Source organism: Gigantopelta aegis, chromosome 4 (assembly GCF_016097555.1).
Source record: "Gigantopelta aegis isolate Gae_Host chromosome 4, Gae_host_genome, whole genome shotgun sequence".
Taxonomy (NCBI): domain Eukaryota; kingdom Metazoa; phylum Mollusca; class Gastropoda; order Neomphalida; family Peltospiridae; genus Gigantopelta; species Gigantopelta aegis.
Window position 1 is genome coordinate 35,426,369 of NC_054702.1, and position 15,049 is coordinate 35,441,417.

At 38.1% G+C, this 15,049-nt stretch overlaps 1 protein-coding gene across 1 annotated transcript; it reads right to left on the bottom strand.

Moving 5' to 3' along the window:
• Positions 1-759: 759 nt before the first annotated feature.
• Positions 760-7,846, bottom strand: LOC121370472. Its single transcript, XM_041495722.1, has 5 exons — positions 7,701-7,846; positions 3,870-4,044; positions 3,206-3,316; positions 2,237-2,310; positions 760-869 (listed from the first exon to the last, which is right to left on the bottom strand). Exons 2-4 carry the CDS (start codon positions 4,042-4,044, stop codon positions 2,246-2,248), a joined length of 351 nt encoding a protein of 116 aa, XP_041351656.1. The 5' UTR covers positions 7,701-7,846; the 3' UTR covers positions 760-869; positions 2,237-2,245.
• Between the last annotated feature and the right edge of the window lie 7,203 nt (positions 7,847-15,049).

The window sequence follows — 15,049 nt, forward strand, 5'->3', positions numbered from 1 at the left end:
GCTCACATGGAAAACTGCCCTAAAACTGCTGAATAACAAATATATCTCCCATAAATGACAATAAAGTTAAAGTTTGTTTTATTTAACGACACCACTAGAGCACATTGATTTATTGACCATCGGCCATTCGATATCAAACATTTGGTAATTTCGACATATAGTTACATTTTTCTATTAGTAGCAAATGATCTTTTATATGCACCAACCCACAGACAGGATAGCACATACCACGGCATTTGATATACCAGTCGTGGTGCACTGAATGGAGCGAGAAATAGTCCAGTGGGGCCACCGACAGCGATCGATCCCAGACCGACCGCGTATCAAGCTAGCGCTTTACTAGTCCCCCTCCCCAAATGACAATAAATGCCAGTTTATTTTTTATATGTGATATAATGATTATAATTTTTAAAAAAACACACATTTACAGCGTCTTCATTTAAAGGCATATTGTCACAGACCACTGACTTATTTAATGGTCTAACAAGGTATTACCTGAACAAAAATAATTTGTTTTGTCCCTAAATGTACTTTATTCAACCATCTTCATAACCACCATACTCCATTTATTAATGATATTTTGTAAAAAAAAAAAAAAAAAAAAAAAAAAAAAAAAAAAAAATTGAATTATGGCAATGGTCCATAATTCAAAAACTAAAATTGCTGAGAGGGTTAACATCGATTTCACTCCATCATGGTTCAATTAAGGTGATGCGATAACTACATTTGGTTTCCAACAATTAATGTAATTTTTATTTATTATCCATTTTTAGAGAAATAAGGTCCTTAAATCCGTGACAGTATGCCTTTAATGTTTTATTATTATTTAGGTCGACATCTGATCGAAACTGTGAAGATCTTCTTTGTTGCTGTAAGATAAGGAAAAAATAACTATATATGATAAAATTGTATCACCTGTATTCTGTTTATACTTTGGTTTCTTCAGTAAACTTCAGTAAGATTAGTAATCAGAAAAATCTTTAAATAAAATAAAATAAATAAAATAAAATAAAATATGCTCAGGTGAGTGAGCACGTACCCTTCTAGTGAGGTGGGTGGGTGGGGTGGAGCATGGATGTTGTAATGCTTATCGTGAAGAATTTCACACATAACCAGCTGTATTTTAGATACACGCAATTTGTGGGGGCGTTCTCCATACCCACCCCGACTCATCACTACGTCAATGATTCCAGACAATACCGTATAACCGGAAATTTTCGTGGTCTTTTAATAAAATGTTCGTGGTTTGGGGACTAAAAACATTATTTTTTTATTTTCGAGGTTTTACAAACCTGAAATGTGAGTAGTTTTAATTTCGTGGTTTAGCAAATATGGTTTGCGATAATATTGCTGTTGTTGATTGAAAGTTTCATGTCGGCTTCCATTTGATTGAGATCGCCGGAGCATAAAGTTCAACAATAGAACACGCAACTGCAATTGGCTAATACATTGCGCTATTAGCAAGACAACTGATTACAGTTTTTGCTTTTAATTATAGCCAATTATGATTTGTGTGAGTCAAACGATGTTGTGTTTAATATTTAACATGAGCTTGACAATCATACTCAACTAGTAAGCTGGCTCAGTATACCAGCACAGCGCACATATCGGTAGGCTACATATGCATGTTATATTCAAAGTCGAATCATTAGTCTGTTGAGCTGGTTGAATAAATCTACTGTTAATAACGAAAACTCGAGATTCATCTTCATGTATTGATGCCGCGAATAAAGCCATATATCTACGCCTAAATCAGAATCAGGGAAGCGAAAACATGAGTACAACTTCTTTGATGACGATCAGACTGCCAAGATCGGAAAATTTGCTCTTGAACATGGAGTATATTATTAACATTCAGGGCCCTGCCGGCGGGGGGGGGGGGGGGGGGGGGGGGCAGGCGTCAAGTGGCGTAGCTCCAAAAAAGGTATCAATTTCTAAAATAAAATCAAAATAAATAAATATGTAAAATCAATTTAATATACTGAAGTTATTAAAGAAAAACAATACTGAATAGGAATTAAAGGTAATATTAGAAAAAAACACGTAGGTTTTTTAAATAACTGAACTGCAGAATTATATATATATATATATATATATATATATATATATATATATATATATGTATGTATGTATGTGTGTGTGTGTGTGTGTGTGTGTGTGTGTGTGTGTGTGTGTGTGTGTGTGTGTGTGTGTGTGTAGTCATACATATGACAAATGTCACAGTATGGAAACTCACTTGAGATACTTATTCCAGTTCGCTCAGTTCTGTTACGATTCGCCTAAATTCATCCACAGTGACCTCGGAGTCTCCTACAATAAAGCACACATAAAAGAAAAGGGATGTTTGTGTGACTTTAATTGCTTAGAGGCTGGTCTTAGAAAAAAGTGAATTTTTCAGGAGCGACAGAACTCGAATGCCTCATAGAAGCTTCGCTCGCCAGGCTAACACCCCACCCCCACACCACTCCCGTCATGCACACGTGCCTTGAGTTGTCATCCTTACATATTCATATTGGAAATAGAATCGCAGAAATACGACCGGTCTTGGTGGTGTAGTTGTTAACCTTTCGCACTTTAGGCTGGAAGGTACTAGGTTCGAACTCCGGTACCATCTCCCACCTAGATTGTAGCTAAACGGCTCATTTGGCGTATTGACTTTTCTTTCACTAATCAACAACTAACCATTAACCCTGTCCCATGTCCATGCTTAAACCAAGATAACTGAGTTAAAATCAAATAGAACTGCTTGATTATTCTCTCTCTCTCTCTCTCTCTCTCTCTCTCTCTCTCTCTCTCTCTCTCTCTCTCTCTCTCTCTCTCACTCCCTTCTTTCTTCTTTCTCTTTGACAACAAACAATGAACCATTAATCCATCATTCCAGATAGACATAGTGAATATCAAACAATAAGCAGATAAATATAAATAAATGTAAACGTTAAAGTTTGTTTAACAACACCACTAGATCACAATGATTCATTTATAATCGGCTATTGGATGTTAAACATCTGACAATTCTGACACATACTAGTAGTTATCAGAGGAAACAAATTACATTTCTTCCTGACAGGACAGCACATGTCAAGGATTTTAACATGTTATAAGGTACTGGTTGAGACGGGGGGGGGGGGGGGGACCAGTGAGTCGGGCGAGTGCTTTTTCAATTGAGTTAAACCCTGCCTCAAATTTAATCTTGTTTCAAACTGACCGTTATCATCAGCAAATTGCAGAAAATCCTCAGCGTCACGAGTACTCATGACTTTTTCCAGTTCGTCTAGGTCGAGGACTCCGTCCTTGTTGGTGTCATACTCTGAGATGTCTGAAATTAAAATGACAGTCAACGAAACCAACCCAAACAACACTTATTCTTGGCTACCCAACTACCACCTATTCTTTACAACTCAAAACAACTATCATTCTTTACAACCCAATCAGATACTGAAATTCAATCAAAAGTCCTCGAAACCAACCCAAACAGCACTTATTCTTGGCTATCCACTTACCACCTGTTCTTTACAATTCAAAACAACACATATTCTTTACAACTCAATCAGATATTCTGAGATATCTGAAATGAAATCGAAAGTCCTCGAAATCAACCCAAAGGTACAAGTCTTATTCTTTACAACACATTCAGATACTCCAAGATATCTCGGATATCTTAAATTAAATCAACACTGTATTTGCGAAACCAACCCAAACAACACTACAACTTTAGAACACAACTCCGAGATATCTCAGATATGTCTGCAATTGAATCAACAGTCGGTGAAACCAATCCAAACACTTATTGTTTAGATATAAAAATGAAGAAAATGTCATTCCTATTGAATTGTTATGTGATATTAAACTGAACTGTCTTATAAAAATACCTCGTTTTCCGAGTGCTATTAGGGCTGCGGCTCCTTTGGCTCCTGCCACGGCTCCAGCCGCTTTTGTCGCTGCATCCTTAAAATTGTCCCAGTCTCGTCGACTAACGAACCAGGCATTCGAGTGCTGGATCATTGCAAACGTCACCACCAACATTAGCAGATCTGCGATGTTCATCTGATGGAAAACAAACATTTAAGTATGATTTGACGAGACGTAAGAAAGGTCGACGAAAAAAGGTATGATGGAACGAACATTTAGTTATCTTATGGAAATGTATGTGCCTAGCTGAGAAGGATTGGTGTAGATGTAATGGGCATCAGAAAAAAAAGTCTTAAATCTGTTTATGTAACTAAAAGAAAACGTTTTGATAAGGACACACAGCAAGCCAAACGTATACACACTCGTAGAACTTAGAGGGGCTCTGTAATTTGTATGAAACGGATAGACATGATTTTTCGAAACAGAAAGTAGGAGTAGGATGGGAAAGGAGACGGGAAATACCTATGGAGGTTACATTAACAGCTGGGGTGGTTAGTACAGAAATGAACGTTGTGCTAGCGACGTGGAAAAACGCCTACTCAAACCTGTTAAGTGGAGAGACTGTAATATATCAAGAGAACGAGGATGTAGATGTGGACATGAACGTAGACATTACAGTAAGTGAGATACGTAAAGTCATGTTACACTCTAAAAATATGGAAAGTCCCCTGGCTTCGATGGAATCCCAGTTAAGGTACTCAAGAATGAAACTTCAGTGTACTTCTTTCATAGACTTGTGTTTTGAAAAAGGTGTCGCCCCTACTGCTTGGGGAAAAGGAATATTCAATCCCATTCCTAAATCTACAGCTAACGATCAGAGAGATCCTATGTCTTATAGAGGCATTACATGAGCCAATGCTACCAGTAAATTATTCTGACGTGTTTTGAACTCCAGACTCATGAAATATACCGAAGACAATTCAATTATTAGTGATTATCAAAATGGTTTTAGAAAAGGTAGTCCCACAACCGAACATGTCTCAAGTATAACATCTATATTAGAAACCAGAAAAAGTATGAAGAAATCTACATACGTGGCTTCTATCGGCTTTAAGAAGGCGTATAACTGTATAGATAGAAAAATATTATGGAATAAGTTACTCGAGTCTAACATTAAGGTTCGAATGTTTAATGTAAGTGTCTCACTATATCATGGTGTAAAGAGTTGCGTACGCTTAAATGAGTGCTGTACACCCTGGTTCGATGTTAACCGTGGCTTTAAACAAAGATGCTTGCTATCACCCTTATTATTTAACCTATTTATTAATGACTTGATCGTTGCCATCACTGAACTTGAAATAGGAATAGTGATTTATGATACTACTGTTGGTGTATTGGCTTACGCAGATGACATTATTCTTTTAGCAGAATTGGAGATTGTTTGGGTGTCTGGTGTCGTACAAATAAGATGACCATCAACGTTGAACGCTTTCGGAATCCATCACGTGTAAAGATGAGCAGTAATTTTGTGTGTGGTGATCATGCCTTGGAGATTGCTGGAAGCTATAATTATTTAGGACTCTTTTTAACTGAACATTTAAACTACAGCCGTATGGTTAAGTCTGTAGCCGGTTCCGCCAGCAGAGCATTTGATTTGTTAATTTCTAAATATAAATGTCTTGATGGAATGCAACACCAAACATACACCAAACGTTACGACACTATGGTGTGGTCCACCACTGACTATGAAGCAGCTATCTGGGGAACACAGTTTTCTTGTATTGATACTATACAAAATAGGGTCATGCGTTTCTTTCTCTGATTAAGAAAATACGCCCCAAATAATGCTACAGGCGGTAACATGGGATGGATCCGTCTAAAAGTTCGACAATGGGAGACTGTATCAAGACATTATATGAGATTACGGAACTTGAATGAACATCGGATTACCTCTCGCATCTGGCTTTGATCCCACAGATGGTCAACACGCAGGAAAAACAACTGGTATTTTAACTGGTAATAAATTTAGTAAACTTGGACTAAATTACTTCCTTAATTTAGAGAGAAGATATAGTAAAAAGTATGAAGTCAACAAGGTACAGGACAGAGTTAAGGAGGAGAATTTTTAACAGAATGGAAACAAGCGTTAATAGAACCGCAAGGCAGAATAGAGGTTGGGGGGCAATAAATGAAGAATGTATTGTTGTTTTAAAGATGTTCATAAAGTAGAGCCCTATGTTAGGTAGGTTCATACCTAGATACCAAAGAAGTGCACTCGATGGGCCGATTTCATATGTCTAGGTTATCGGTGTGTTTTGGAAACATATGGTTTAAACTTAGGTTAAACCCTGGGTCATGTTTACTGTGCATTTCACATATCTGGTTTTCAGTAATCCTAGTTTAACACTGGGTTACAATTGTATTGCTTGTTTAAACCTGCCTTTGAGGGGTTTTTCGCTGGGTTTTCGACAGCAAAATTGTGTTTTACGTCAGTATTGCAGAGCCATGAATTGTGAACGTATTTTAGAGATCATTTGAAGCCACTACAGAAGTGAATACAGGGGGGTAGGGGGTTCGAACCCCCTCCCCCTTTAGACAAGATACCCTTTTGCCTTTTGTTTAGCACGACTGTATAATTAGATTCACCCCTTCACCATGTTCGAGGCGAACGAACAACAAAGAGCCTGAGATATATAGAGGATAATAAATGAGATACCAGTTATTATTAAATTTATGTCCCGAGTCAAATAATTTGAAGTTGTCGCGAGCTTTAGCCAGTGACAAATGAAAAGTATTTCACTCGGAACATAAATTTAATAACAACTGGCACCGAGTTTGCTATTCTGTTTATTACCCCAGCTATGTTTTCTCCAAACGCCTTTATTTTAGACGCACATGCACGTACATGTAGGCTATAGAAACAATGTAAACCAGTTTACACACTGTTCTGGGTATTGCATTTTAATCACGTTCACAGATAATTTTCAAAAACAAAAGTTATCGTTATTCTGCTAAAAATACATGTATAAATAATGATTTGCGTTAAAATTACATTTTGTTATAAATTTAACATTAAAACAGTCGTGAACACAAACTCGTCAAAGTACATGACGTCATTTTGTGTGTTTGCCAAATCGTGATGATGTTATATTTAGTACGGACAAAATCATTGGTTTGTAAGCGTTAAATCATCCAGTAATATTGTACGTCACACCACTGCAGAATATTTCTCATTGAGAAAATATGGAAAATATTTTCCCTGTATGAGTGGTCACTGGGGTAATAAATATAGTTATTTACTAAATTAGTAAAAATAAACATTTTCTTCATTGTGTATGAACTGCACGAAAACGGGAAATACTAGCATTGGAAGTTGATCGGTTACCACCGGTATCAAAGCAATAAACGTCTATCATAGACTGCAGTCTTATAGTGACATACTTTCGTGTTTGTCTCGTCTTAATAAAGGGGGAACAATGCGACATAGGCCCATAGTTTTGAAAAATTTACCAAACGTTGTCTCGGTGCCCTCAGGCGTACGCGTCCCATCTTTTATATATATTATGTTAGAATTAAAGGTAAATGCCAATAGCAAAAGGTTTATTCATATTTGCATTATTACCAACAGCTATGTAGGGTTCTGTAAGCATTTGACATGGATTATAACTAATATTGTGAGTAAAATGATGGAAATACATGGTGAAATGTTTTCAGGCCAGCTCATTTTTCACAAATATGTCCATAATTTTTGAGAGAGACAACATTGATGTGTGCCCAAGACAACGTGCTTAAAACTTAATTGGTTAAAATCAAGGGGAAAAAATTATATTAAGTAAAAGTTGGTATCTTACCTTTTGGTTATGGCTGGATCCTCTTGAAAATGAATGATGAAACCGGCGATTGCATTGGAGACTTTATACATCATTGGTGTCAGAAGTGCTAACTTCTGTTACGCTACCTTGATGGCTATGGCGTGTTAAAGATGGTATCTGTTATTAATAATAACAACCATTGTACAAATGTTGAAGAACTAATTATTATGCACATCCTGTTAAGACAAGCTGTTATATATATATATATATATATATATATATATATATATATATATATATATATATATATACACACACACACCACACACACCGGACACGGCTGTGTGTGTGTGTGTGTGTGTGTGTGTGTATATATATATATATATACAGTGAAACCCCTCTAAACCGGACATCAATGGGACCAAGTAAAATGTCCGGTTTTTAGAGGTGTCCGGTTTTCAGGGGTCTGCATTTACGTAACTACCTTCCCTTCCCCATTAAATAGTTCAGCTTATCGTTTATTTCTGCTAATGATCTTTGCAAACTGCTTTATAAACCTCTCGCTTCTTGATAATGTCTCCAACTGCTGAATTTCCGATACTAAATTTTTCACCGCAAAATCTTAACGTTGGTTTAGGTTTACTTTCGAAACTTTTAATTATTTAAAGTTTATAATCGTGTGATAGTTCAACACGGCGACGTTTAGCTGGTCGTTTTGTTATGTTGAAAATCGATATGAAAATAAAATGTTACTAACATCTGTTCAGACCCCTGAAAACCGGACACCTCTACAAACCGGACATTTTACTTGGTCCCATTGGTGTCCGGCTTATATATATTATATATACATATATACATATACATATACATATACACACACACACACACACACACACACACACACACACACACACACACACACACACACACACACACACAGCCGTGTCCGTTGTATCGGCGCGTCTGATGATTCGGCGCACTTGGTATTTTGCTTAAGTACGCTTAGGAAGTTGTCATGTTGTCAATGTTTTTAACAAATTAAAGTTCAATTCATCTTTCAATGGTTAATCAAGTATCAACATATTTATTGTTACAGGTGCAATTAAAAATTATTAGAATTATCAATAATTATGTCATAATTTCAAAATAAATCATTCACGTGTTTTCATATATATAAACGCGAAGTAGGTCAGCCTTATTGTTATTAAGAATGTTAAAACCAGTCTGAAAATCCCCCCCCCCCCCCCCCCCCCCCCACACACACACCTTCCCCGCATTTTTAAAATTATAGTAAACTGTATAATTATTTTTCGGTTATTTTTATTTAAACTGTAGAGGAAAACTCAAAACACTGTAAAGGAAAACACAGAAAAAAAGCAAACACAACGAAAGTTTTAACACCTTGATTGACTGTCATTCCAGTTCACAGTTGTCACATTGTTACAAAATATAAAAGCGAAATAAGATTCACGTGTCTGTACAATCTATCCGAGAAAAAAATCTATGTAGATATGGCAATGAACATGTATGCATCTGCAGTACTGTATCAACCAAGAAAACTGTTCCGAAACCGACCACGAGATGGGTCATTTGTGATCGTCAATTTTCATAGTAATAAAAAATAAAAAAAAGTGCTAAAATAATCCTGGGACAATGGAGTAGCGTTTATGGGCTACAAAGTGGGGTCATGGGCGGTCTATAAATAGCGGGGTCACCGATCCACATGTACTGCGCCGAATCACCTGACATGCAAATTGTTTTGGATACAAGGGGGTGTCTACAATGTTTATTTACTACAAACAAAACAATTTGTAGTGTATTTTAGATTATGCACTACTTCATTGGTAAGAGACACATTTTATTAAGTATTTCACAGTGTTCACACAGAAAATGGTCTTTGAATGCTTAGGTGCGCCGATACACCGGACAGCACTGTATATACAGATGGTATCAGCGTATGAAATGTGGAAAATTTATACTTGTTTCACAATTATAAAAGATAAACCCATATTTTAAGATAGTAAAAGGTCAATTTGTTCCATTTAAGACGTAAATTTTATCGGTATTGGATGTCAAAAATATGGTAATTTTCCCATTTAATAGTAGCAAGAGATCTTTTATATGCACCATCCCACAGACAGGATTGCATATACCACGGCCTTTGAAATATCAGTCGTGATGCACTGGCTGGAACGAGGAATAGCCGAATGGGCCCACCAACGGGATCGATCCCAGAGCTCTCCACCAAATCACATCTTGGCTACGGCCCTACGTCATATGATACAAGGTGTCAAAAGCTCCAGAATTGCCTCTGGGCATTTTTGTTTTTTTTGTTTTGTTTTGTCCGTAGCTTACGGTGATTGTATCTGTAATATAATAGGAGTGTTACAATTAATTATGTTACGTCTAAAGCAAGCTGTTACTTACCCTATACCGTACTGACATTAATTTCAGGAGGGACGGAGAGGATCTGTCACATCTGGTTAGAGAGTAAAACAAGATTGTTAAATTTAGACAAAAAGACCGGCCTCGGTGGCGTCGTGGTTAGACCATCGGTCTACAGACTGGTAGGTACTGGGTTCGGATCCCAGTCGAAGCATGGGATTTTTAATCCAGATACCGACTCCAAACCCTGAGTGAGTGCTCCGCAAGGCTCAATGGATAGGTGTAAACCACTTGCACTGACCAGTGATCCATAACTGGTTCAACAAAGGCCATGGTTTGTGCTATCCTGCCTGTGGGAAGCGCAAATAAAAGATCCCTTGCTGCCTGTCGTAAAAGAGTAGCTATGTGGCGACAGCGGGTTTCCTCTAAAAACAGTGTCAGAATGACCATATGTTTGACATCCAATAGCCGATGATAAGATAAAAAAAAAAAAATCAATGTGCTCTAGTGGCGTCGTTAAATAATTACTATTACAATAACACTTTTAGGGAGCCAGTGTACAGAAACAAATCGCATTATTATTTAACTTGAATAAAAAAATATTCATGTCCGTTAGATACCATTCATTTTACAACTCGTTGTTTAAAAACGTATCCAACTGTCTTTCGCTCGTTAGATACGTTTTAAAACAACTCGCTGTGAGATAAATAGAAGGAAGGACGTTTTATTTAACGACGCACTCAACACATTTTATTTACGGTTATATGGCGTCGGACATATGGTTAAGGACCACACAGATACTGAGGGAGGAAACCCGCTGTCGCCACGTCATGGGCTACTCTTTTCGATTAGCAGCAAGGGATCTTTTATATGCACCATCCCACAGACAGAATAGCACATACCACGGCCATTTGATATACCAGTCGTGGTGCACTGGCTGGAACTAGAAATAGCCCAATGGGCCCATCGGCGGGGATCGATCCCAAACCGACCGTGCATCAAGCGAGCGCTTTACCACTGGGCTACGTCCCGCCCCTTGAGATAATACATATCTAATGACCACTCGTATAGTATTCTCTATGTATCATTCACACAAGCTGTTATTTTCACTCATTCACACATTTCAAAATGTATTAAATACGTATCGCAAAACGCATGCACATACCCTTAAAGGGACATTCCTGAGTTTGCTGCAATTTTTAAGATGTTATCGACTAACAGATACGTTTTAACGATTGTAATTACATATCAAATATATTTTTCTGCATAAAATATTAGTGGCTGTATATTAAACGTGTTTCTGATCGTTCTACTACTTGTACTAGGTTAAATTTCATTTTATTTCCTAAAATATTTTTTTTTCGTACGTACGAAATTATTTGAAGACAAAATCCAGTTTGGGCTTTTTACAAATATTAAGACGATCAGAAACACATTGAATATACAGACACCGATATTCTAAACAAGAAAATATATTTAATATGTAAGTTTAATCGTACAAATATTTTATTTTTCGGAACCATCTTACAATGCAGCAAACTCAGGAATATCCCTTTAACATTATTATGCTATGGACGTTGTATTAAAACATTACGGATCGATGCAATGAAAATACATGCACAACGCCATTGCTACAATTTGGTTTCAGTTTCCATGTGGTACAGCAGCTGTGTTGGCTACATTGCTCAATGACAACCAAAGTCATGTACAAACCACGCGGTCACGTACAAAGTCCTCGGTCACGTATACATCCCTCGGTCACGTACAAATATATATTTTTTATGTAACTGTCAGACTAAATGCAGGACTGTGCACATATATACACTGGGTTGGGTTTTGTGTAACGTTTATTTGTGCATTATCATACATAGCTGCAACTGAACGTCTGAGATAGGCAATTTGTAACAGGTTTAAAGGGACAGATCCTAGTTTCAGCCCATGGAAATTAACACTAAGTTTAGTTAATCTACAAACCTGCAACACATTTGGGTAAAGTTACAACTAAGTGAAACATGAGTCTGTGACTTTGAAATAGTCAAATACTCTCTAAAAATAGACTAAAACTCGACTCCATAACTGTTACCTCTCAGACGCGCATGCGTTGTCAAAAATATGAGAAATGCATTTTGTGATATTAAAAACACCAGGATGACCAAAAACACTCTGAATGTACGGAAATATGTAACGGGGACTAAATATTTGGCCGTTTGTATATAAATAACATATTTGATCTATTACTATTAATATTTATTTTAGGATTCAATTTATTTTATTATAGGATATTCTCAATCTGCATTGAGAATATCGTATTGGTGCATTAGACAAAGCCTTTTATGGTTGTTTCTCGCCATACTGGCTAGGGACGAGCCATTGGTTGATTCTATCCAATGGTTATGTGTATTTGGTGTCACGTGGTCGTGAGTCAGGTCCGTGCAGCGCTGAGTGTAGACAGTGACACAACACGTTACATACTTACGACTTGCAGTTGCCTTTTCCTTTTCCTGAGCCTTTCGTTATCTTCAGACTTCCTTTTGGCACTTACAGGATGAAGCCCACGTACATGTAATAGTGTTATCATCCTATACGGTTCATCGCCCACAGCGAAGAACCACGCGTATGGTGTGATCGAGAGAATAAACCCTCGAACCCTTCCCAGCCTTGTTGTGTTTCTTTTGGGGGAATACTTTCCAGTAGGCTACAATGGAGCCGACGTAGGGACTCGAGGCTCTCTCGGACACTGATGAATGGGACACATCGCCTGACCATCGGACGTCACATCCTGTTTCCACGGACACAGGGACAGTGGAGGAACGGAAATACTTTTGTGTATTTGTGACAGTGATGTGAACAATGACTTCATAACAAGTGTTTGAAAGTTTCAGTTTGTGTTTGCTGAACTTCATATATTCTTTTCATGATGTATATGTGAGTACTTACATGTCCATTATTATTGCATATGTGTACTCGGATGTAAACAAAACTTGCCAGTAGTTTTTTTTTTCCTTAATTGTACTTAGTTTATTGTTGGATTTAAAAAAAAAAAATCTAATGTAACTTGAGGTATACTTTTGTACCGATATATATATATACTCTTCAAAAAAAGAAACGCAAAAGGGTACAAATGGGTTATAACTCCGATTTTATGTTTCATACCGGTTCATGCTTTGTGAATATAAGGTCATTGCATGTCCCAAACACATTCCCACGGTTACATTCGATAAAACGCAGCTACTGTACAATAAAGTTCCAAAATGTGAATATTCGCAAAAACGCAGCCACGTGCAAACCATGTCACCACTGCACGTGCGTTGTCTGCACGTGCAACATGAACACCGACAGTATAAAAGTGCAGGGTGTTCGCTTGCCTGGCCTCTGTATCTGGCAGACAGTTGACAATCCAGGACATGCCACGTCTCAGTGAACCGCAGAAAAACAATGCCATCGGCCGACTAGACGCAGGCGAATCCAGAACGGCCGTTGCCAGGGCATTCCATGTGTCCCCAAGCACCATCTCCAGACTGTGGGACCGTTACCAGCAACATGGATCAACACGTGACCTCCCTAGATCCGGTCGACCACGGGTCACTACCCCCGGGCAGGACCGCTACATCCGGGTACGCCACTTTCGGGAACGATTGACTATTGCCACCTCCACAGCCACAGCAATACCAGGTTTGCGCAGGATATCCGACCAGACCGTACGGAACCGCCTACGTGAGGTAGGAATTCGTGCCAGACGTCCAGTTTGAGGTGTCATCTTATCACCACAACACCGTCGACTCCGACTGCAGTGGTGCCAGATTCATCGACAATGGCCTCAACTGCGATGGAGACAGGTGTGGTTCAGTGACGAGTCCCGATTTCTGCTCCGACGTCATGATGGAAGATGTCGCGTGTATAGGCGTCGTGGTGAACGTTATGCGGCAAACTGCGTGCAGGAAGTGGACAGATTCGGCGGGGGTAGTGTCATGGTGTGGGCAGCCATCTCACACACTGGCAGAACTGACCTGGTCCACGTGCAGGGCAACCTGAATGCACAGGGCTACATTGACCAGATCCTCCGGCCACACATCGTTCCAGTTATGGCCAACGCCAACGCAGTGTTCCAACATGACAACGCCAGGCCTCACACAGCACGTCTCACAACGGCTTTCCTACAGAACAACAACATTAATGTCCTTCCTTGGCCATCGACATCACCGGATTTGAACCCAATTGAGCATCTATGGGACGAGTTGGACCGACGCCTCCGACAGCGACAACCACAGCCCCAGACCCTGCCCGAGCTGGCAGCAGCCTTGCAGGCCGAGTGGGCCACCATCCCCCGGGACGTCATCCGTACTCTGGTTGCTTCAATGGGCAGGCGGTGCCAGGCAGTTGTCAACACACGCGGAGGCCACAACCGGTATTGACTCCAGATGACCTTGACCTTGGTGGTGTGTCCTATCACTTACTCACAATGGACGAGTGAATTGTGAACAATCCTGCAACATTTGGTAATTATCGGACTCACCATTCAATAATTAAATCAATTCTCCAAATGTTATGACAATGTGGTTTTGCGTTTCTTCTTTTGAAGAGTATATATATATATTATTATTATTTTTTTTTTTTTGGCTACAAAGTTGTTGAATAATTTCAACGAACTTGTGACATGGTTTAAAGTTGGTGAATATTTTTTTTTATATAGGTTTCTGTGACGTGGTTTATTTATATAATACTAAGTTTAGTAAATAAGTAAATATATCACTCGTTTAATATTTAATAAAAAAAAATTTTTTTTAGCGAGTGATTGTTTGCTTTAATTTGAATGTATTTATTTTAAATTTAATTTAAAAAAAATATATATATATAAAAAAAATAATAATAATAATAATAATTTAGTTAATAACTTAATGTGAGTTGTGTGTTTAATTTTGTTTTGTTTTGAATTTTTTTTTTTTGAAATTATTCTTTTAATTGGTGTGGTTTGTTCCTGAATTTTTTTGGTGTAATGTTTGTTA

Excerpts from the sequence above, each read along its gene's own strand:
- LOC121370472 (XM_041495722.1), bottom strand. The coding sequence starts at position 4,044 with ATGAACATCGCAGATCTGCTAATGTTGGTGGTGACGTTTGCAATGATC. Across the intron at positions 3,317-3,869 it reads AATAGCACTCGGAAAACGAG|ACATCTCAGAGTATGACACC; the intron begins GTATTTTTATAA and ends TTTTAATTTCAG. Across the intron at positions 2,311-3,205 it reads GCAATTTGCTGATGATAACG|GAGACTCCGAGGTCACTGTG; the intron begins GTCAGTTTGAAA and ends GCTTTATTGTAG.